The sequence below is a fragment of the Mytilus edulis genome, chromosome 8 (genome assembly GCF_963676685.1).
Source record: "Mytilus edulis chromosome 8, xbMytEdul2.2, whole genome shotgun sequence".
In the NCBI taxonomy this organism is placed as follows: Eukaryota; Metazoa; Mollusca; class Bivalvia; order Mytilida; family Mytilidae; genus Mytilus; species Mytilus edulis.
Window position 1 is genome coordinate 75,100,712 of NC_092351.1, and position 23,468 is coordinate 75,124,179.

The 23,468-nt window shown below is 32.4% G+C and overlaps 1 protein-coding gene across 1 annotated transcript; it reads left to right on the forward strand.

Moving 5' to 3' along the window:
* Positions 1 to 536: 536 nt before the first annotated feature.
* Positions 537 to 22,171, forward strand: LOC139486269 (uncharacterized). Its single transcript, XM_071271074.1, has 11 exons — positions 537 to 708; positions 6,088 to 6,255; positions 7,115 to 7,300; positions 9,098 to 9,205; positions 10,688 to 10,867; positions 13,304 to 13,483; positions 14,515 to 14,708; positions 17,365 to 17,590; positions 17,853 to 17,957; positions 20,733 to 20,825; positions 21,770 to 22,171. Exons 1-11 carry the CDS (start codon positions 697 to 699, stop codon positions 22,049 to 22,051), a joined length of 1,734 nt encoding a protein of 577 aa, XP_071127175.1. The 5' UTR covers positions 537 to 696; the 3' UTR covers positions 22,052 to 22,171.
* Positions 22,172 to 23,468: the final 1,297 nt, after the last annotated feature.

The window sequence follows — 23,468 nt, forward strand, 5'->3', positions numbered from 1 at the left end:
ATCCCGACGTCCCGAAATCCGAAAAAAATGATTCCCGGATCCCGAAAGGGTCAATCCCGAAATCCCGAGCTTAAAAACGCCCGATCCCGAAGTCCCGATAAAGGTCCTATCCCCCCTCATATAAGGAATGAGAGAAGCATGACTTGAGCCCTCCCCCCCCCCCCCCCTTTTTATAAAAAGTTCTGCATCCGCCACGTCTAGGCCGAAGTGTTAAGAAAAAATATAATAGCATACAAATGGAAGTTTTTAACGGCCTTGACTTGCTATACAGCCCTTGCACGGTCGATGTCCCATTATAGCGATTTCAAGGCGTCTAATCAGTATTTGGCCGGCGGCTATTTTAAAGTTTCATCCTAGCGGGCCCTCCCCCTATAATCAAATGGTAGTTCCCTTACTTCAATGATAGAAACATGAGGGGGTCGTGTCCTTTCATCCAGATGAGGAAAGAATTTTAAAATCAAATCTGGTAAATAGTTTATAAATGCAATAAATGCAAATCCGACACTTCCCCCTTTTTGAGGAAAAAAGTACTCAAAGGGAGATAATAACAAGTAAACACAAAGAAGAACAGATAACTCGACAGCAATTTTTGTCGACTGAAGCCAGTCATATATCTCAGAATCGTTGAATTTGTACTATATCGATATCTTAGTTACTAGGATACATATATTTGAGTGGTCAACTAAGTACTGAATAATGTCTCAGACGGTATGTATAAATTGATAAGGTTTTATTAACAAAAAATACAAAAAATACTGTTTTCATCCAGGAAGGTAAATTGAAAACCGAAAGTAGAAATAATTTTAAGAAACAAATTTTATGACTTTCACGCACTTTTATAATTTTTAGGGAACGACCATGTTTTTTCCATTGAAATTCTCGTTCCCAATTTGTTGACAACAGATATTGTGGTCTGACAAGCAGTCTTTTAGCAGATGACCCAAACAAATTACATACAGAATCCAGATTTCCCCATACTTGCCATACATAGATCTAAGTGTTTTAAAAATATTTTTGATAACAAATAGGTTGAATGATAGCCTCCAAAAACAAATGAAAAAAAAATTCTGACATAAATAATCATAACCCACCTAAAGTTAAATGGTTACTCTCAAAATATCAGGTTTTATTAATCTTAATTGAAAAAAAACAACCATACTGTTTAAGAAATAATTCATGGCAGCCGTGATTTGTTTTCATTTAACCATGGGCTGGGCATTTGTATTTATAAAATAAGAATATAAATACCCAACGCATGGTTAACATTACAGGTTCAATGAAAACAAATCTACGTCTGCCTTGAATTATTTCTAATAGGTCAACTTCGGTAATTTTGTTAAAACGATACTGTTTTGGCTGTTCCATTTTACCCAATTTTGATAATATTATTAGTATCATATAATTCAATGATTATTTTTTTAATCGAATTTTTCACTTCTAAATTTTCTTCCAATGTAATTTTATTCATTCCAAGGCTTACAAGATTAGCTTTAAAATTCTCGTTATACACGTTTTATTTATTGTTTATGGAAACATTCTTGTGAGTGGGTCTCATTGGGGTCTAAGTGTGACATGGGATTGCAGATTTTTTGTAAGCGTGACAGTGGCGGATCCAGGGGGGGGTTCCGGGGGTGCGCACCCCCCCTTTATTTTTGCCGATCAATGCATTTGTATCGGGACATATGTTTTGCACCCCCCCTTTGCCCTGGGTTAGCACCCCCCCTTTCGAAAATTCCTGCATCCGCCCCTGCGTGACACGTGAAAGTCGAATTATTCTGCCCTAAAAGCGAGAAATGAAGTCTAGTAGGACACAGGAAATTACGAAAAAATGAAAATTGCTTACGTACATAGTGTTATGTATATGAATTGTATGGTCGTATGTGTTTTGTAGTTTAGTCGTGAGAGTTGTGTCCCTTTGAATATATGATAATGTTGCATATTTGTCATGTGATGTTATGTGCCTCTTTGAAATAAACGTGCTATGGAAATAGACGTGTTTTTGTTGCTCTTAAGCAAATATAACTTTAGCTGCGTGGGGAGGCAAGTATATGTCCCCCCATGTACGTAATTATAGTGTACATGTAAGTGTAACAGCCACTTATATGTTCTGTCAGGTACATTGTTCTGGCGGAACTTTTCAAGTAGTTATTTCGTTCCGATGGAACTTTCCAACTAGTTGTTTTATTCCGAGTGTAGTTAAAAAGTTCCGGAAAAAAGAAGCTAGTTGAAAAGTTCCGGAACAATGTAGCTAGTTGAATAGTTCTGGCGGAACAGAACAACTAGTTACATTGTTCCTAATATACCATATTTTGTCCTTTTTGTAGAAAGAGGGGGAAGAACGAGTATCAGCTATTATATATAAGAGCAAATCATTAATTTACAAGAATACCCAACGTACTGAAAGGGGTTTCTTTGGGGACAAATATGAAAAAAGGGGCATGGAACTTTTTTGGGGAGAAATAATGACAATGTATTTAAATTTTGATGTACTGAGGGGGAAGAACAAACTCACCCAGCAAAATTTAAGTTGTATTTCATAGCTCACATAAAACGGAATAAGTTGTATTATCATGCAAATTTAGTATTCATAGTACCCTCAAGAGAGGTAGGAATACCCCCCTTCTCATGTGGCTCTTTGCATCAATTCTCCAAATGGAACTATGTGACTGGTTGATAAGTTCCGTTGGAACTTTTGGGCTAGTTTGTTAGTTCCGGTTTTGACTTTAATATTTGCCAAAGAGGAACTTTGTGGCTAGTTGATAAGTTCCTTTTGACTTTTGTAATCAGTATCTTGGTTTCCCTTTAAAAGGTTTAAATCTAATATTTTGCGCTTTTACTTTGCATCAATCATGTCAATTCTCCAAATGGAACTTTCTGCCTGGTTGATAAGTTCTGTTGGAACTTTTGGGCTAGTTTGTTAGGTCCGGTTTTGACTAATGGCCAAAAGGCACTTTCTAACTAGTTGATATGTTCCGTTGGAATTTTTCAACTAGTCACTTTGTTTCAGTGGAACTTTTAAAGCCAGTGGCGTAGCCAGGTTTGAAATGATGTGGATGCCTTTTTTTTTTGACTATTTTATGCAGAAAATTATATTTTTTCAGACATTGTTCCTGTAGGCACATTTGCTCCCATAGAATCCGACACTGCTTATATAGATTTTTGTTTAATTTCAAAATACCCACCAATTCATATAATTATATTTCAAACATAATTCAAATGTTTTCTCGAAATTCTCGAAACTGAATGAAATTCATAATTTATTTATTTGCCGAAAAAGTTTCCCACCAATCTTAATATTTGACATCTCATAAATGGCCCTATCACAGCGGCACTGCTGTATAAAGGAACTGAAGTGATCCCCTTTTCTAGCATTTCTCAAAAAACGGCCCTATCACAGTGGCACTTCGGAATATAGGAACTGAAGTGACCCCATTAACGCGTTGCAGGGGACATCATAGAAATACCTGGTGTCCATCCATCGGGTCTTGTTTGCACTCTCATGTGTACAATTCTTGCCAGATTTTTATATCATCAGCAATGACAATTTCGAAAATAAGTCCTAAGCTTTGACCTTTTGAAATAAAAATTAAAATGGAAATCCCATTGCATTTTCTCTAAAGCTTTTATTTCTCCATTAAAAATAAAAGGAAAAGGAAAAACATTAATTTTTATTAGTTTATTATTACATTGCTCTTGTTCATTGGTTACATAAAATATGTGCAATGCAGGGGACATAGGAACTCTGTTTTTTTATTTGAAAATAAAATTAATATGTGGACCTAAATAGGAACTGGAATTTTCTGATAAGCCTAGGAATGATCACACTCTATTACAGATTAGTTTTTTTCACGTCGTCGTTCATTTCACAGGAAACGATATCAGGATATGGTGGTTTAGTTGTCAGTTATGTTGTTAGTCAGTTGTAGAAGCCATCGCTCCGCTAGGCTCAATTTCAGATGAAACATGTCCGAGGATATGTGCATCATTTTCTGCACTTGCCGTAGTCGACGACGAAGTCTTTTTACGAAAAAAATCGAGATCACTTTTCTGCGATATCTTGTTTTATTACATGAACTAAATTATCCTTAATAAAAGACCACGCATACTTCATCGGAAATAACTGGATGCTATCCTCATATCCTAACCTTTGTTACATACGGATACCTCCGAGTTTAACTGCTGCGAACATATCTTTATTTATATTTTTTTTCCCTGTCAAAGTGATGTGGATGCTTGAGCATCTGAGCATACATGCAAGCTACGCCACTGAAAGCCAGAGGAAGAACAAAGTAACTAGTTAATAAGTTCCTCCTGAGCTTAATTTTTGGCTAGTTAGTTCTTTCCGCCTGGAACTTTCCAACGTCGGAACAAAAGAGCATTTACATTATAAGCAGGATATGGGAATCTAACAAAACAGTAAGCGGGACCTGGCATCAGAACCCCCAATGAGACCCCCTTGTGACATCACCTTGTTTCGTTGCCGTGCCAAGACAATAACATCATTTCACGGAATTTTCCTTTCATGAAATTTTACCATGAAAAATGAATTGAAATGGCTTGATTTGTTTATTTGGCTGTACAGAATAGAGATAAATATATTGTATCTGAATCTTGGCCTATGTAAACAGTGTGTTTTGATGTGGAAAATTGAGAATATTTGGCAGTACAAATAAGTGGTCGTAGGGTGGAACAGCCGTTTTTGTGTATTACTGCATTTGCGCTAAAGGTAGATATATTGCGATTATACTGGTTGGCTGTAATAGGCCTTCATATTAGAATGATTGGTGAATTATAATGTGTGTCACAAAGAAATTATTACTAATTTAAAATACAATAAAACTGTCTCTTTAAAATAATTAAATGAATAAAAACTAAGTTTTGACCACAGGCAATGGAAAATGCTCTCCTTCTTTCTTTAATAGTGGCAGGGTCTTTATTATATTGCATGAAGCAGGCAGACTTTTTTGTGCTCCTAGGTGGTGCCTCACCACCCTTCCCATGTTTTAAACCAAAAACGTTATTTATATTAAATGTTTCTTCGTATTCCTTATGAACATGATGAATATGTCACATTAAATTTAAAACTTAAACATTGAAAATATCAGACTTGGACTATATGGAGGACTATATGGAAGAAATTAGTTATAAAAGGTTACAAGCAGGCTTATAATTAGATATGCCAGACAAGAGTTTCATCTACCAAACACTCATCAATGATGCTCAGATCAAAAAAGTAAAAAAGTTAAACAAGTATAAAGGTAAAAGCAGGAAAATTGGCTTTCATATTGATCACTAGGAAATCGAAATATTAAAGCATGATAAGGATATAAATTAAGCCATGCAAAAAGAAAATTTCTGACCTTCCAAAGACTTGTTGCAGAGAGCATGGAACTCTTATAATTATTTATACACAAAACCTGATTCAATGCCATCATTCTGACCAGATATTCATATTTCTCTAATTCTATGGAAATTTATCCCTTTCCGAACCCATTGTATAAAAAAAGTTAATCAACGTGTGGTTTGCCGGGGATCTCAAAAGATCATTGGATGATTTGAACTTACAAGGGTCATAACCTTTTTAGCTAACTGGATGAATCAAAATATGCCAACAGGGGTTAATGAAATTGACACTTCCATGGAATGTGAAAGACAGTCAAAGGGTCAATTTCCGTTTAACAAAGAAGAAAATTTATTTTTTAATCATTAGAGGAACAGATTCTTACAGAGTTACTTGAGGATTATCGGATTTATCCAATCTCGATAGTAAAATTTGAATTTTAAAGTCCTCGGCAAGGCAAGGACTTTAAAATTGATAATTTAACTATCTCGATTGGATAAATCCAATAATCCACTGGTATCAATGTAAGAATCTATATATATACACCCACAAACACTAGACATTTTATCAATGGACCCTTTTTCACAGAATTGGATTACAAATACCTTTTATAAATCAAAACTGTATCAAATGGTTATAAATGAATGAAATTGGCAAGTAAATCACATACAATGCAGTCCATGTAGTCCAGAAAAAAGTTTTGATAAATTTCAAATTGAATTTGATTAATTTTGTTCACATTTTAGACCCCTGCTAAACCCAGTCCATTGTATGAAAATCAACGACTGAATTTGTCAAAATTCCTATTGGACATAAAACATTTTTCATCAAAAGATGAACAGACTAAAGCAGATGATATGTATAAACAACTCATGGGAAAAGAAAAGGAACTGGCAGACATGCTTAAAGAGAAGGTGAAAAAATAATTAAGATGTGTGATATTATTTATTTGATACTACATGTAAAATGTACATGGTTGTTTGTTTTGATTTTTCCATAAGACTACATTTAATATATATAATTTAAAAGATATGTGTTGTCTAATTTCACAAGGTGGAGGTTAGACATAGTAACTACACAAATGTACAATGTTTAAACCGTGTAAATCCGTTCTTGTCTTCATGAGTATTTCATGTGTTAAAATTCCTGCAAAATCATGATAATCAAAACCTTTCCATGCTTTCTGTTATTTTTAATCGATACTTCATTTTGTTCTAGTTAGAACTGCATTTTTGAATAGGTCAGTTAATATATTACATTCTTATTCTTGCACAAAAATAAAAACAACTACATGTACTTATTGGGAAAATCAACCAACAGTACTACAATATATATTATTACCTATTGGTGATTAATTTATTTTCGTGGGTTATAACCAACTTTTATCAGGTTCATTGGTCAATGAAAAACTTGCATTTTCAAGGATATTGGATTTCAATGTTTTGCCAAAGACTGCAAAAATTCCTTTGCTAGTAAATAATTTGACAATGGTTGGACATTGGAGTAAGTAATGTTCTTGGGTATCCCAGAAATCCACGAAAATTGGGATATGATAAACATGATAAATAATAATGAATCCACAGTATTTAATATTTTTATCAATATAATTTATTTTTTGTTAATAAAATTAATATGACACAGTAACCAGTAACCAAGGTTGCCCAACAACACAAACAGAGCATCCTAAACTATAATCTGCAAAACTTGAGATTTTAACTTTTATGATAAGTTTGTCAATCATGATATAATGAATGTATTGATATAAATTTGTAGGTGCCTGTTTCTGATATGCCAAGCAATTTTACTTTGAAAGATTTCGCCGATCAAGTAAAAAGCAACTCTTTGACTAAAGCCTTGAAACAATACTTTAATAATGGGAAAAATAATAGAGCAGCTTGGGATTACATAACCTTGACTCAGTCTGCTATGGAGCTGGATGGACGCAAAAAACAACCAGCAGTAAGTTACTATTATTTTGATGGCATATATATAGTTATAAGAAGATGTGGTATGGGTGTCATTGAGACAACTCTCCATCCACTGATCCAAGACTCAATTTATAAAAGTAAACCATTATAGGTCAAAGTATGGTCTTCAAAACAGAGCCTTGGATCACACTGAACAGCAAGCTGTTACAGTCAGGGGTACTACTTGTACATGTAACATTTATTTACTTGAAGAAGTAAATAAAATATACTTATGCTTATATAAGTTAATTATAATGTTTGAATAATCTCCCCTATTAATTTTCTCAAAAAACATGTATCAGTAAAAAAAAATTACAATCCCACAAAAATTTTGAGATGTAAAATCATGCCCTTAACAATTTTTCTGAGGTTTATTAAAAGCTCATAATTTTTTATAAGAGTTCAATGTTTCATCTCATTAATTCAACAAAGAAACTGATTATGCAAAGATCTTAAGTAATTGGGAAAGGCCTTAAAAATTGCTCCTTGGGGGCCTGTAAATGAGCAGTGTTCTGAAGATAACAGACAAATGAGATTTTCATTGTCCATGAAATTACACTTAAATGATTAGTAAAGACATCTGCAAAGGACAGACTATTTAAAGAAGTTCTAAGAATTCAAGAAAAGGAGATAGGATCACTTTTTTACTTGTATAATTAAAAAAATCTGAATGTCTTTAAGGGACATAACTAGGCTAAAAAAGGATTTACCTACCGGTATATACAAGTAAATAAAACACACTTGTATAAGTATTATACAAATTTACTATATATAAGTATTTACTTATATTAATATTTACTTCTTCAAGTAAAGAAAGTACCCCAGACTGTATCAAGGCCCCAATAATTACTAGGGCCAAAATTAAAAATATGTTTGTTTCCCCTCCCCCACCTGGGTAAAAAATAAGGCCCTGGTAAAAAAAAAAAAAATCTATGTTAAAAGAAATTGAAAATATTTTTTTCTTGAAAATTTGTTTTCTCCATTTTTGGAAAGTGCTTGAAACCAAAAAGATTAATAATCTAAATAAATACACTCAAATTGAGCACAAAAATCTGATATTAGTGGCCTTGACTGGACAAGTCAAACCATTCATGTAAGCATGCTATGACATGGAGTTATAAAAAAAAAGGACCTGCCTTGCTGGTCAGTTTGCAAAGGGTAGACCAGGGGGAGGGGAAACATACATTCTTTTAAATGTGACCTAGTGTAAAACCATTCTAACCGGAAAACCAACGGTCTCATCTCTAAGAGAATTTATGAGAAACACTTATGAACCACATCAACAAATGACAACTACTGAACATCAGATTCCTATGTTTAAGTATTGTATAACACATCCGCTTTGTCAAATTGTTTTGAATCTATATATCATATAAATGTTCACCCATTTAGAAGCTTGTACATGCTTGCAATCATTATTCTCTTAGGACTTCTTGAGATAATACTTTCCCCCCATTTGCATGAAAACATATATAAGATTAATGAAAAATAGCTTTTAATTATGCAGTTTCATAAAAGAGGCACATCAGGATCAAAACTGTATCAATTATGCCCTTGTTTTATTTATTTTCTAGAAATATAAGATGGTGTATGTAGAATAACATGACTGTCATGAATAACTGCCATTTTTATGTTTCTATTTTACGCTGCTTATCTTACCATGATTGTTTTTCATTGAGTTGTTATTAGTATGTCAATTTTTCAGATACTCTGAAAAAAATAGGTCAACAAATGTATTATATGATAAATAACTTAAAAATCATTGGAATTTACTATTTATCTATTTTAGCCAACTGAGACTGATAAAAAAGGACAGACACAAGCTAATCCAAGCCCCAGTGTAAAAGAACCAACACCTGGCACCGCTGGTGAGCCATCAAATACAGATGCACCAATGGTTTGTTTTTATTATTTATTATTCATCTTTCAAAGTAGTATCATACCTAATGCAATTTAATCTTTTTGATCAATTGAAAAAAAATATTAGATTTTTTTGTAATTTTAATTTACCTCTGATCAATACTAATAATTTCTTATAAAAGATTAATGTTTTCAGCTCACCTGGCCAAAAGGTTCACAAGAGCTATTCTCATCAATTGGGTTCTAGTCTTAATTGTCCTCTATAATCAACCTTTAACATTTAAAACAATCTTTTCTTTTGCAACTTCAACTACATTTGTACTCTAGAGGCGAATTCGAACAAAACTTGTCACAATCATCATTTGGGTATCTGTTTTTTTAACAAAACTCTGGCACAATACTCATTTGCCAACCAATATGGTCAAGATGTCTAAAAACATTTTTGTCTATTATTTTGAAAACTGCTATAGTTAGATAAAATCAGAAACGGACAGAAATGTTCCCAAAAAGATAATGGTATTGTGTGTCAGTCATTTCTTAACCTCCTTTAACATGTTTAACTTGTTTAATGATTAAGATGTTTGCTTTTACTATGGTATACTGTAAATTCAGAAATTGTTGCATGTATTTATTATTGCATTTTTGTCTATTTAGACTAAAATGCAATTTTATTTTTTGAGATATTGAGAAAAATCATGTTTAACTCATAAAAATTTCAAAATGAGAGTTTTAATTATCATGATTATTGTGATTATAATCCTGTCAAATTTTTAGCAATGAAAAGGAACATTGCAATAATTTATGAATTAACAATATGAAATTTTTCGGTTCACATCTTAGCCTAATTTATGACTTAAGAACTTGGATCCACAAACCTGTACCTCACTTTATGTTATATATTTAACATTAGAAATTTAACAGTAAATAAAACACAATTATAATGATATTTGCATGAAAATGATAAATACTTATGAAATAAAAACAAAAACTGACATGTACATGTAGTTTTTAGCACTTTATACTTTTGATTAAAGACAAAGACTAAACTTGTGAAAATTAAATTTTCCACATGTGACATTATCTACTCACTTACAGTATCTAAGGAAATCTGAAATCTATATTAATATTAACTTTTACAAGAAAATGTTTCAAAGTTCAAATATTCAAAAAGAGCATATTGCTGTTATAGCTAATAATAAAAGATTACAAAATTGATAAGCTAATATTACTTAGTATTAAAATTAAGTACAAAAATCATGCTTATAGTTTTATATTTCTTTATAAGAAAATTTACAACCAATTAATTTTTGATTCATTGTAATTAGCAGTTATATTTATATATTAAGGATATTGATCATGCTGAAGACATCTACAGGTTTGGGCATGAAGATGCAGTGAAAGATTTAATTAACAGTTATATTTATATATTTAGGAGACTGATCAAGCTGGACATGTTTGGGTGGTTCAGGTATGAAGAAGAAATGGAAGATTTAATTAACATATATATTTATATATTTAGGAGACTGATCATTTTGATGACATGTATGGGTATGGACATGAAGATGAAATGGATTTCAGGAATTCCATCATCTCCAGTTTGATTTGGATGAATCACGATTATTTTGACTCAAAGATTTTGTCAAAGGCACAATTTGAAGACAAATACTACAAGAACTTAGAAAAGGAATGGAACAAACAGGTAAACTACAATTTTGACATGTAGGGAGATATATATATCTAAGTAAAATTGAGAATGTAAATGGGGAATATCTCAAAGAGACAACAACCAGACCATAGAGCAGACAACAGCCAAAGGCCACCAATGGCTCTTTAATGCAAAGAGAAAATCCCACATCAGGAGGTGGTCTTCACCTGGCCCCTTAATAAAATTGTGTACTAGTTAAGTGAAAATTGACTTCACACTAATGTCTATAACATAGCAATGAACTTAAATTAAAAAAACATACAAGGCTAACAAAGGCCAGAGGCTCCTGACTTTGGACAGACCAAAAGGGTAAAATATGTTTTGTGAGATCTCAACCCTCCCTTTATACCTCTAGCCAATGTAGTATAAAGAAACACAGAGCAACACGCACAGTAAAACACAATTAAAAAGAAGTCTCAGTCTGATATCAGAATAGGTAACAAAAGAAACTTAACAAAATGACTAAGATACATAAATTAAGTAAAATTGAGAATGGAAATGGGGAATGTGTCAAAGAGACAACAACCCGACCATAGAAAAAACAACAGCAGAAGGTCACCAACAAGTCTTCAATATAGCAAGAAATTCCCGCACCGGTGGGGTCCTTCAGTTGGCCCCTAAACAAATATATACTAGTTCAGGGATAATGAACGCCATACTAATTTCCAAATTGAACACAAGAAACTAAAATTAAAATTATACAAGACTAACAAAGGCCAGATTGGCCTGCATTGGGACAGGCGCAAAAATCAGGGGGGTTAAACATGTTTATGAGATCTCAATCTTCCCCTATACCTCTAACCAATGTAGAAAAGTAAACGCATAACAATACGTTCATTAAAATTCTGTTCAAGAGAAGTCCCAGTCTGATGTCAGAAGATGTAACCAAAGAAAATAAACAAAATGACAATAATACATAAATAACAACAGACTACTAGCAGTTAACTGACATGCCAGCTCCAGACTTCAATTAAACTGATTGAAAGATTACGATTTCATCATATGAATATCAGACACAATCCTTCCCGTTAGGGGTTTAGTATCCTACCATCATAACATATTGGAGAAAAACATAACCGGTTTCATGCCATTAACTGGTTTTTGAATAAAGTTTTTTAGTTCTGATGTAAAGACCCTATAAGTGAATCAATATTAACGCCAAAATATGAAATCTTTAATGACCTGACAACAGTATCGTAACTATATCCCTTATTAATAAGTCTGTTTAAAGGTTTTGTTAATTTCTGAGGTAAATACTGACATTTTTGTGCTTTATAAAGAATATTTCCATAAAAATTTGGATGTGAAATACCTGAACGTATAAGAAGTCTGCATGTTGAGCTATATTTACGAATGATGTCCTCATACCGATGATAAAATTTAGTAAATGTTTTGACTAGTTTGTGATAATGAAAACCCTGGTGTAATAATTTTTCAGTAATACATAAATTTCTCTCGTTAAAATCTAAAACATTGTTACATACACGAGCGAATCGTACTAGTTGAGATATATAAACACCGTAAGATGGTGACAAGGAAACGACACCATCTAAAAATGGATAATTAACGATAGGAAATGAAAAATCATCTCTTTTATCATAAATTTTAGTACATTGTATTAAGCTTTCCGTTAGTGATATAGATATCAAGATCGAGGAAAGGGCAGTGGTCATTGTTAGTATTAGCTTTATTTAAAGTAAGTTCAACAGAATAGATTTCTTTAGTATACATACTGAAGTCGTCATTATTGAGAGCCAAAATATCATCCAAATATCTAAAAGTATCATTAAATTTATTTATCAGATGTTGTTTCGATGGGTCTTTGCTGATTTTAGTCATAAATTGTAACTCATAGCAATACAAAAACATGTCCGCAATAAGTGGTGCACAGTTAGTCCCCATTGGAATTCTGTTAACCTGACGATATACGGAATCTCCAAAGCGAACAAAAATGTTATCTAGTAAAAATTCAAGGGCAGATATAGTATCAAAGCATGTCCAATTGATGTATGCATATGGCAAAATGTCAATGAATGGATGAAGATGTGGGTTGAAGGACTTTGAGAGGCTTACATACAGTTTTCAACAAAAACAAAGCTCTAAATTGTTTTGAGCATTTAAAAGTTAGGAATGAAAAAAATAAAACTATCAGACGTGCCATCAAAACCCAATTTCCATACTAGATAAAGAATATTGAAGAAATTACCCCTGGTGAGAATCCTGTTTTGAACCCAAACATTTTTAACTTCACCAAAGACCAACATAAACTGAATCAGGCTTTGCCTCACTGCTAAAAATCTTAAACCTGTGCATGTCTGTTAGTGACTATCTCAATTTTTTTTTTATTGTACTAGCATTTTAAAAAATGAGAGGAGTTGTCCAGCTGCATTACTAATCTAATTCAAATATTAAAATGCTTTTTATTTTAAGAAAAAAGGAGAAGTACCGAAAGGAACCATAGACCAGTTTAAAAAATTGCCCCAAAACAGACCTTTACATGCATTTATTACTACTATACTAGAGCAGGCAAGGAAAACTGAGCATGCAGTGGCTGCAGCAGGAGAATATGTTAAACTGAGGACCATGGAACAAAAAATGCCTCCGAAACAGGTAAACATTTAAATTTGTGTTGTTGGTATGCTGTCCTGTTGATGTACATCCCTCATTATTTAATTCATGATACCCCTTAAAAGTTCCTCAGGTCAAAGTTGGATATTTTTGCCCTTTTTTATTCTGATTGATAACTGTCTGTTTACTTTTGGCAGAATTGAATTATTTGCTTATCTGTGGCTTATACTGTAGTGAATGTTAAGAGGAAAGATGATAGGTACTGAAGGTTAATGGACAGTGGTGGATCAGGGGTTATGTTATAGAGGGCATTTCTACTTTATACATCTCTGAAGGGTTCCTATTCTGTGTAATAAAATTTTATTAACAACCTTCAACTCATTGGTGATCTAATTTAGGTCCTTGAAAATTTAAGTGCAAAAAAGAAGAAGAAGATGTGGTATGATTGCCAATGAGACAACTCTTCATAAGAGACCAAATGACACAGAAATTAACAATGAAAGGTCATCCTACTGCCTTCAACAATGGGCAAAGCCCATATCACACAGTCAGCTATAAAAGGCCCCTAAATGAAAAATGTAAAATAATTCAAATGAATAAAACTAAGTGCCTTATTTATATACAAAATAATGAACAAAAAACAATTATGTAACACAGCAACAAACAACAACCACTGAGTAACAGGCTCCTGATTTTAAGACAAGCACATACATACATAATGTGGCTGGGTTAAACATGTCAACAGGTGTTTTGACTTTGGGCACACTTTTCATGTTTTTCTAAAATCATGGTCCAAAATTAGACTTTGGTTGAACTTGATTTCAACATAACCTGAATATACAGGGATCTGATTATTTTATTTATTTTGATAAGCTGAGTCTAACCATGCATTTAGATTTTGGATTTTAGGTCCTGTTATCAAATGATTGACATAAGAAGATAAGGTCTGAAGGGACCTAAATTAGACTTTATTCGATTTTATAATACAGTGTTAATGAACATGAAACAATTCATAAGTTTATAAACTGAATTCTAGCAACTATATGTAATTTTATGAATATCACTTATTTCAGATTCCAAAAGATATTGATTTAGATGAAAGAGATCCTAATTGTTCGCTTAAAAAGATGGCTGAGAGATACAGAATGCCTAGCAGTCGTTCCTTCAGACAGGCAGCAGAATTTAAAATGGTTCCTTTGGAAGAATATAAACAACTTAGAGGAACAATAGAACATCAGAGGAACCAGATTTCAGAATTAAGCAGCAGGTAAATACATGAGGGTCGTAATCAGTGTACCTTCATGATAAACATGATAAACATGATAAATGACTGTAAAAAATGTTGAAAATTAACATGAGGATAAAATGGATGGAGAGTTGTCTCATTGGCACTCATACCACATCTTCTTATATCTTCTTTCTTTAGTATGATTAAAATAAACAACTCATTTTGATGAATCAAGATATATTTTTCCAAAAACATGGGTATTAAATTATAATTATTTGACACTTCTGATGAATCATGATACAATTTCCCAAAAAATAATGGTAAATATAATTATTTGAGCCCTCTGACGAATCACAATAAGGATATTTTTACTTGAATTGTGGTAAAATTTTAACAAATTTTATGCGAAAGGTAGACAAAAATGTCTGTTTGATGCTTGATGGGCATTCTTATCCTATTACATTAATTTGACAAGCTTGACAGCAGTGTTTTATAATTTTAAAGCTTTTTGCGTAAGCAGCAATAGCTGTTTTATATCAGTACTATATATGTTGCATGTTGGTGTCTAATTTTATTTTAGTACTGAAGTATCAGAAATTAATAATTTCTTTTGTTTAAGGTTTATGACCCCTTCTGTAGCCATTTTTGTAAGAACTTTTCAAACTTCAATTGTATCAAAACTACAGATAAAATGAATAATAGAGATAAGCCATTTTGTACATATACTGAGGGGAAACTTGATGCAAAGCATTATTATTTACTGTTTCATTGCATTTAATGGAAAAAAAGTACTTTGTGGCAAATAAACCAAGAATTTTATAGAAAATCTACAGGCTTTAATACGGAGATTTTTGTTATAAAATTTGAAACATAGATTACTCACTTGCTTTTCTATGATGTGCTAGTGTTTATTTTTTACAAAAAGTTCTAACCAACCTGTAAATTCCAAAATACCTCGTGCTGAGTCACTAAGGTTGAGCGCATCCTAAAAGGTGTACTTGATTTGGTCCATATTTTTATTCGTTTTAATCAATAACTACATTAATAAATGTTTTTTGAGGAAATCAATGCTAGCACTGCATGCAATTATCCTATATCTATCAGTCATCAAATTGTCAAATATGAGAGTACAAGGATAAATGCTGTGGATTTTCTATAAAATTTCCATATGTTTAGCATTGAATCAACACAAGGGAACATAATCCTTAAGGTGGTACCAAACACTGACTAAAACAAATTTGGCTCATTTAATTTTCATAAAATTTTGACAAAATATAAAACTTTCAGCTGGGTTTTTCAGAGTTATCTCCCTGTAGTATTATATACCACCTTTATGTGACTATATTAGATCATCATGAATATTAAAAACATTTATGTTGGTAGTCCTGAAGTTACATAGACCTTTTTTTAGACAACACTTTAGATTTTTCATTGTTTTTTTTCTAAGTATCTACACTTTATTGATAAACATGTCAGATATACATGATATAGGAAAAAAAGGACACTTTTATTCAGTGGTACAGATGATTTAAATATTAATAAAAGACTTTGATACAACTCATATTGTCTTCTGAGTTCCATCCTGGTGAATCACTCACAAAATCTTTTTTCTTAAACCCTGAAGACTTTTTACCCAGACACTTTATAATCTTCTATATATGAGTTAATTCCCCTTCAAGGATCCTAATCTCACAGTATCTGTTGTAACCTTCAGTTATGATTAATACCAGTTGTTGTGGTCAGTTAGTTGTTTTAAGTTTGAGGTAAATATATAAGTAGCTTTTTATGCCCAACCTAGGGGCTTTATATTTTTGTGTGTGTGCATTTGTTTCGTTCGTCCAAAATTAGAGTTTTTAGACCAAATTCATGGTCCATTGAACAAAAAAAAAATAGTGCCCACTTGACATTCAAGTTTTTGGTCAAGATAGTTTTTGATGAAGTTGAAATCAAATCAACTTAAAACTTAGTACACATGTTTCCTATGATATGATCTGTCTAATTTGACTGGGCAGTCTGCTAAATTAGAGTTTTGACCCCAATTTCTTGGTCTACTAACATAGAAAATGATAGTGCGAGTGGGGCATCAGTGTGCTATGGACACATTCTTGTTATTGGCTACCAGGTATACAGACAACAATAGTGCATTGACTTGACATATCAAGGATATAAGGATGAGGCTTAGAAATGGGGAAATGCCAGGCTCTGCCGAGCTTTTTCCCCATTTCGGGCCGAATCCTTATATCATTGATATGTCAAGTCAATGCACTATTATTGTCTTTATACTGCAGTCTTATTTTCAATTGTTGTTTTATGTGTTGATGTTATTTATTTGATTTAATTATTGGGGAAATCCCCCTTTAAAATGGCCTCATATCATGCAGGTGGAGAAATATACAGCACAATGAAATGTACATTACCTGTTGAAACTGGCAATGGATGGTGAACAAATTTGTTTGAGTATGGACTAAAATATCAACAATAAGCATAAAACATAATGATTTATAGGCTGCAAACATAAAAAATATAAACAAGTGAAATATGTTGGTCAGTGACTGTATATGACAGAAATATACAGTCAACACATTTTGACTGCTCAAATAGAACGAGCGCAGTGTAAACATGTACTTAATAATCCTTTAATAGACATAAGCCATTATCATGATTACATTTAAATGTGGGATTATATATCTTCAAGGTTGAGTGGGATCACAAGCCAGCAAATAGCAGATGGAGAAATATTTACGGAGATTGGAGACCAAAATAAACCAAGACGTCTTGGTCAGAGATTCTCTGAGGTGTTTGAGGATACATGGTCAAATGCTTATGAAGTATTGAAACCTAAAAAACCTGAAAGTAAGAAAGAAGATGAGAAGGAAGAAATGGATGAGAAAACAATTGAAATCTTACAAAATATTGTTAAGGTATGTATAGGTGTTGTTTATGACTGAATATTGTACACTACTATTGATAACACTACAGGGAGATAACTCTCACATTCTATTGTTTAAGGAATATTAAGCTTCTAAATGTACAATTAGTTCTTGTCAAATTGCTATTTTAAATTATGGCTATATCAATTCACTGGATCTCACTTATATATCGGTACCCCTCTCTGGAATCTGAATTGTATAAAAATATTTATTAGATTTAAATCAGCTGTGATGGCTATTTTTATATTTGCAGGTGATCTATGAATTCTGTAAGAAGACTGCCGATAGCCAGGTTAATAAACTCATGATAGGAATGGTTCCACCCATATTTGATCCAATGAATACAAAGAAAGAAACAGTAAGTAGTCATTATTTTTTAAGTCCATTGTTATGTTTGTTATGTTTTTGAGTTTAGTATGACATCCGTTTTCAGTAAACTAGTACACATTTTTGTTAACAGGACAGCTGAAGCCAAGCTCCGGATGATGGATTTTCTTGCTCAGTTGAAGATCCATTGGTGGCCTTCTGTGGTTTTCTGCCAGTTGGTCAGGTTGTTGTCTCTTTGACACATTCCTCATTCCCATTCTCAATTTTATAGACGGTTTCATTGAGAGCAATCAACAATGCATTAGATTAATTTATGTTTTCTATCTACACATTGACCTCATGCTTGACATTTATTTTCAGGAGTCCAAACTGGAGTTCAGACCTGACAACTATCCTGATTTTCGCGGTATCATTCCGATTTTTATCGGGATCGTGAAACTAGTCAAAATCCCGATTTTCACCAAATATACCCGAAAAATTATTGTTTACCGATTTTGAAGTTTTTCTGATGAATTTTAAAAAATCTATAATTTTACCTAGGGACATATTATGACAAGTTAACTACCCTACGCTAATCAACAGTCACAACAGGTGTCATAATTAGTGGTTGTATGTAATCAGATTACCTAATGGGTCGTAACAGTCCTCAAAATTAATTTGTATACACAAATTTGGTCAAACAGCCTTTCAATTTTAATCAATTTATCATACAAGCACAATTTGCAACATTAACCGTAGTTCCACAACAAAATCATAATTGATAGAAAGATGAGGACTGTAATGAACTCTCAAGAAAACATCGTTTATCTTGAAATCCGTTTAATTTTTGAAACCAGACGTCGTGTGTCTGTTGATTGGGGACTTGATTTGAAATCGACGCCATTTTGTATTCACTTCTACTGTGTTACTGTTTAAGCCTCCGCTGGTAAGAGCAACTCTGAATACGAAGAAAGATAACTCAAATTTTATTCATTTTCTCATTGATACTGATAAGACCATAAGTAAGACTAAATCAAAATCTGTCTTCATCCTTCGAACTTTAGGACATGTAGTTTTAGGTCTTTTGAGTCAAGGTTCATAGATAAGAAGGTCTTTGGAGGGGGAAAAGGGGGGGGGGGTCTCTACTTTGAATCCTTTATTTTTAATGCCATTTTTCTCTATTCTTCTGTTATTTGGTCAATTTTATAATTTTATAGTACAAAAGTCATGAAAATAAAAGAAATCAAGGATTTATATCTATTTATATCTATTCATGCTCATCATTAGTATACCAAAAAGAAAAAAGAAGAGAACTTAGACTATTTTAGGAGTAAAAAACAATGCACACAGTCGCTAAATTTGTAACCCTTAAAAATCTGGTCGCGCGCTAAATCCCCCATGGACAATGATGGAGATTTTCAAAAGTTGGCAGGTCTGGGAGTTACCATATATCATCACTCAAACCTTTAAAACACTCAAAGAAGAGGGTCTTGATATGGTCCTTCATTTCTCTATTCTTTAACTTTTAGGCAATTTTTCTGTTATATTATTTGTAAATTTTTCTTGATTCTTTACATTTTTTGCCCATTATTCTTAATTTTTTGCAAAAACCTCTCTATTCCCTAATATGTTAGTGCCCTTATTATTCTTTATTCTAAGAATTTCTTCATATTTTATTAGTGCCGTTATTTTTCTCTCTTTTTTATATTTTAGTGTCCCTATTATTCTCTATCCTTTATATTTAAGAGTCCTTATTATTTTCTTTTTTTTTATACATTGTGTATTTTTGCATTATTTATATCTATTTATTATTTTGCCTGAACTTTATTTCTTTTCTTTATTTTTTTTGGTCCATTTTTCTGTAGATTTAATTTTCTTTTCAGTAAACCACATCCTGATCCTAATAGAACAATTCTGTCATTTTAACAGTTCAGTCTTTTGATATCATGAGATAATAAAATTATTTCTTTTATATTTATAGTCCCCCTTTGAATGCATTGAGGGGGGCATAGAAATACTGGGTGTCTCTCAGTTTGTCAGTCTTTCTTTCAGTCTGGTCTTGTTAGTGCTTTCACATGTAGTTCTTGTCATCTTTTTATGAAACTTGTTCCAAAATCAGTAGTGATTAAGAAAAAAAAGTTATGCATTAATTATATAGAAAATTACATTGTTAGCACTTTTATGTGTCTGTGTGTCTGTAAACAATTCACTACAGATTTTTATAAAACTTATATCATTCTAAGCTCTATATTAGCAATGTCTTGGACCAGTTTAAAAATCAATGCAGATAAATTATTCTTAAAAGAGTTATGGCCCTTGGATATATGGATTATATGGAAAATAAAGGTTTATTTCAGCATCGTCTTTGAAAATCAGTGCTGATCAAAATTTATTTACAAGTTATGCCCCTTAAAAAATTAATTAAAACAGAATTCACATTGCATTTGCTCTGATGCATTCATTTCTCTAAAATATTTATGAATTGTTTAAAGCCATTAATTTATTGTTAGCACTTTTATGTGTCTGTGTGTCTGTAAACAATTCACTACAGATTTTTATAAAACTTATATCATTCTAAGCTCTATATTAGCGTCAATTATAGAAGGTATGTTCTCTATTGGAATTTTGAAAACAAGAATTGTTTAAAGAACAAAAACATTTTTTTTTATAGTTATTGCCCTTGTATCATAGATGGATAAAATGTGTACAAAGACAGGGAAAATGGGAACTTTTAACATGTTTAATAATTTTTGATTGACATGAAACTCACAAAAGAAATCGTAATCTAATGTTCAACCACCATGACCACTGATTTTATACATTGCAGAAAGGTGATGATGACACTGTAGCAAAAACAGAAAAAATGGCCAAAGATTACAGAAAAGCTGTTGCCCCAGCAACCATACCTATCCTCAAACAGGTAATTCTATATAATCATAAGAAAGTTCAGAAATTGGGACATCTAAATTATTTTGTATGAAAAAAATCAGATTTAGCATGTTAAATACCTTGGAATTTTTCATGTACTTTTTAAACTTTAAAATTCAGAATACTTTTCAAATTAATCATGTTAATTAGAAACTAGATATAGGAAGATGTGGTGTGATTGCAAATGAGACAATTCTCCCCTTGAGACCAAATGACAAAGTTTTTACAGCATAGTCAGCTATAAAAGGCCCTGTGTTGACAAATGTTAAACTATTCAAACAAGAAAACTAACAGCCTGATTTATGAACAAAATAATGAATTAAACACCTGATATGATAAACAGCATTAAACGACAACCACTGAATTACAGGCTCCTGACTTTGGACAGGCACATAAATATGTTTAGGGATTAAACTTGTAAGTGGGTGCCAAACAGTGGTTTATCAGTACAGCATATGAATAACTGTTAACATCATTTGAAAAGGCTTTACCTGTTTGATGGATACAAATTAAAGCAAGAAAAATAAACAAAATTAAAGAAAGGACGTGTAAAGACGTCATAAACAGTCAGAGAAAACATGACCTTTTGCAATGCCAAGTAAGATACAGGTATCGACAGATTGTAGAGACATGAATACAAATATCTAAGTAAATTTATTTTATTGATATTTAGATGTGTTATATTTAAGTTATTTAATTATATCTACAATGTATATTAACTGTCAGTATATGAACAAAGGCATTTGTGTTTCTGTACCGTTAAAGTTTATAAAGAATCCATTTAGCTTCACCCTCTGGAAAATTTAATTGCTAAACTAGGCAAAAAGAAAATTAGCATTTTTTTGTTGTTGTTTGTTGTGTATACTTGAGTATTTAATATTTTTTATATATAGGAATCTAATACCTATTTTAATGTTTGTATCTCGTTTGTTTTAGAATATTCTAACACAAGAGTTGCAGGGTAAGGTACTAAAAGACATATCTATAGGCAAAGAACTGAAGGAGTATGTTGATAACTGCGTAAATCTAATTTGGTATATGTGTATTCAACAACCACCAATGGAAATCGTCTGGGGAAACCGTGGTGAAAAATTTAATAAGGAAATGTTCCGCTTCTCAGGAAAGAAAGGAACAAAATTCAGGCTTACTGTCTGGCCAGCAGTTTTATATTTTAAAGACGGAGGTTTGGCTGCACCAGGATATGCAGTTCCAGAATGAATAAACAATAATATAATGGGTGAATTTTTCATATGAATTCAGTAGTAGATACAATTGCTGTGATTATATATGTATTTTTTTAATTATAATTTCAAAGGAAAATAAAACTTCTGTATAGTTTTTGTCTCACCTTGACGGAGTCAAAAAGCGAGACATAGGTATGCTGTTTCCAGCGACAGAGGCGTCAACAATGTATTGGTTTGTGATTAGGTCTAGTTTATGGTGAACCACTAGTGGTAAGTCAAAGATATTTGGTATGAAGTTGTATAAGTATTGGCACATATCATCACCATGGAGATTATTTGGCCCAGCTCCCTCAGTCATGATCTATTGAAACTTTTGCTTAGTTTTCATGTATTAGGTACCACTAATGGTAGGTCAATGACATTTGGTTTGCAGTTGTCTTAGCATTGGCACATCTCATTACCATGGAAATTATTTGACCCTGCCCCCTCATTCATGGTTTCTTGATAAGAGATTTTGCTTAGTTTATATGTATTAGTTTGTGTTTTGGCACATCTCATGTCCATTGAGATTGTTTAGCCATGTACCTTCAGTCATGGATTATTGACTTTGAATATTTGCAACACTTATATGTTAAATCACTCGTTTTAAGGAGTAATTAGCTAAGTTGTTAAAACAATTAAGCTAAGTTGTTAACAAGATAAATATGATAAGTCGATATAACAACTTAAAAATAAAACTCCACCCTGACACTAACTGGCTTCCATACATTTCCGATATTGACATTATTGTAAATTGTACAAATCTGTCTTGTGAGTTTCATCGGACCTTGGCCTCATTTTTATGCATTTGGTAAATATCAAATGGAGATGTGGAGAGTTTGCCAATAAGACAACTCTCCACAAGAAACTAAATGACACAGAAATTAATAATTATAGGTCAGCTTACAATGACAATGAGCAAAGCCCATACAGCATTGTCGTCTATAAAAGGCCCAAATGAAAGTCTAGTTATTAGATACTATGAGCAATATGCAAACTATATTTGGTGTATAAAATGATTTTAAGTTGTACGTATCTGTCTTTTCATTAGCAACAAGACGGGTGCCACATGTGGAGCAGGATCTGCTTACCCTTCCGGAGCACCTGAGATCATCCCTAGTTTTTGGTGGGGTTCGTGTTGTTTATTCTTTAGTATTCTATATTGTGTCATGTGTACTAATGTTTGTCAGTTTGTCTTTTTCATTTTAAGCCATGGCGTTTTCAGTTTATTTTAGATTTATGAGTTTGACTGTAGCCGTTGGTGTCTTTCGTCCCTCTTTTTCAGTTATCTTCAGACCTTGACCTCATTTTTATGGTTCATTTGTCAATGTAAAGTTTGTGTGGTAAGGTCTATTTCTATAAGCAAAAGGTCGACTGCTTTGGTGTATGGAATTATTAGGGGTACAAATATA

Bases quoted from the DNA above. Each gene is read 5' to 3' on its own strand.
- LOC139486269 (XM_071271074.1), top strand. The intron at 14,709-17,364 runs GTAAATACATGA...TATATCTTCAAG, and splicing joins ATTTCAGAATTAAGCAGCAG to GTTGAGTGGGATCACAAGCC. The intron at 20,826-21,769 runs GTAATTCTATAT...CGTTTGTTTTAG, and splicing joins CCATACCTATCCTCAAACAG to AATATTCTAACACAAGAGTT.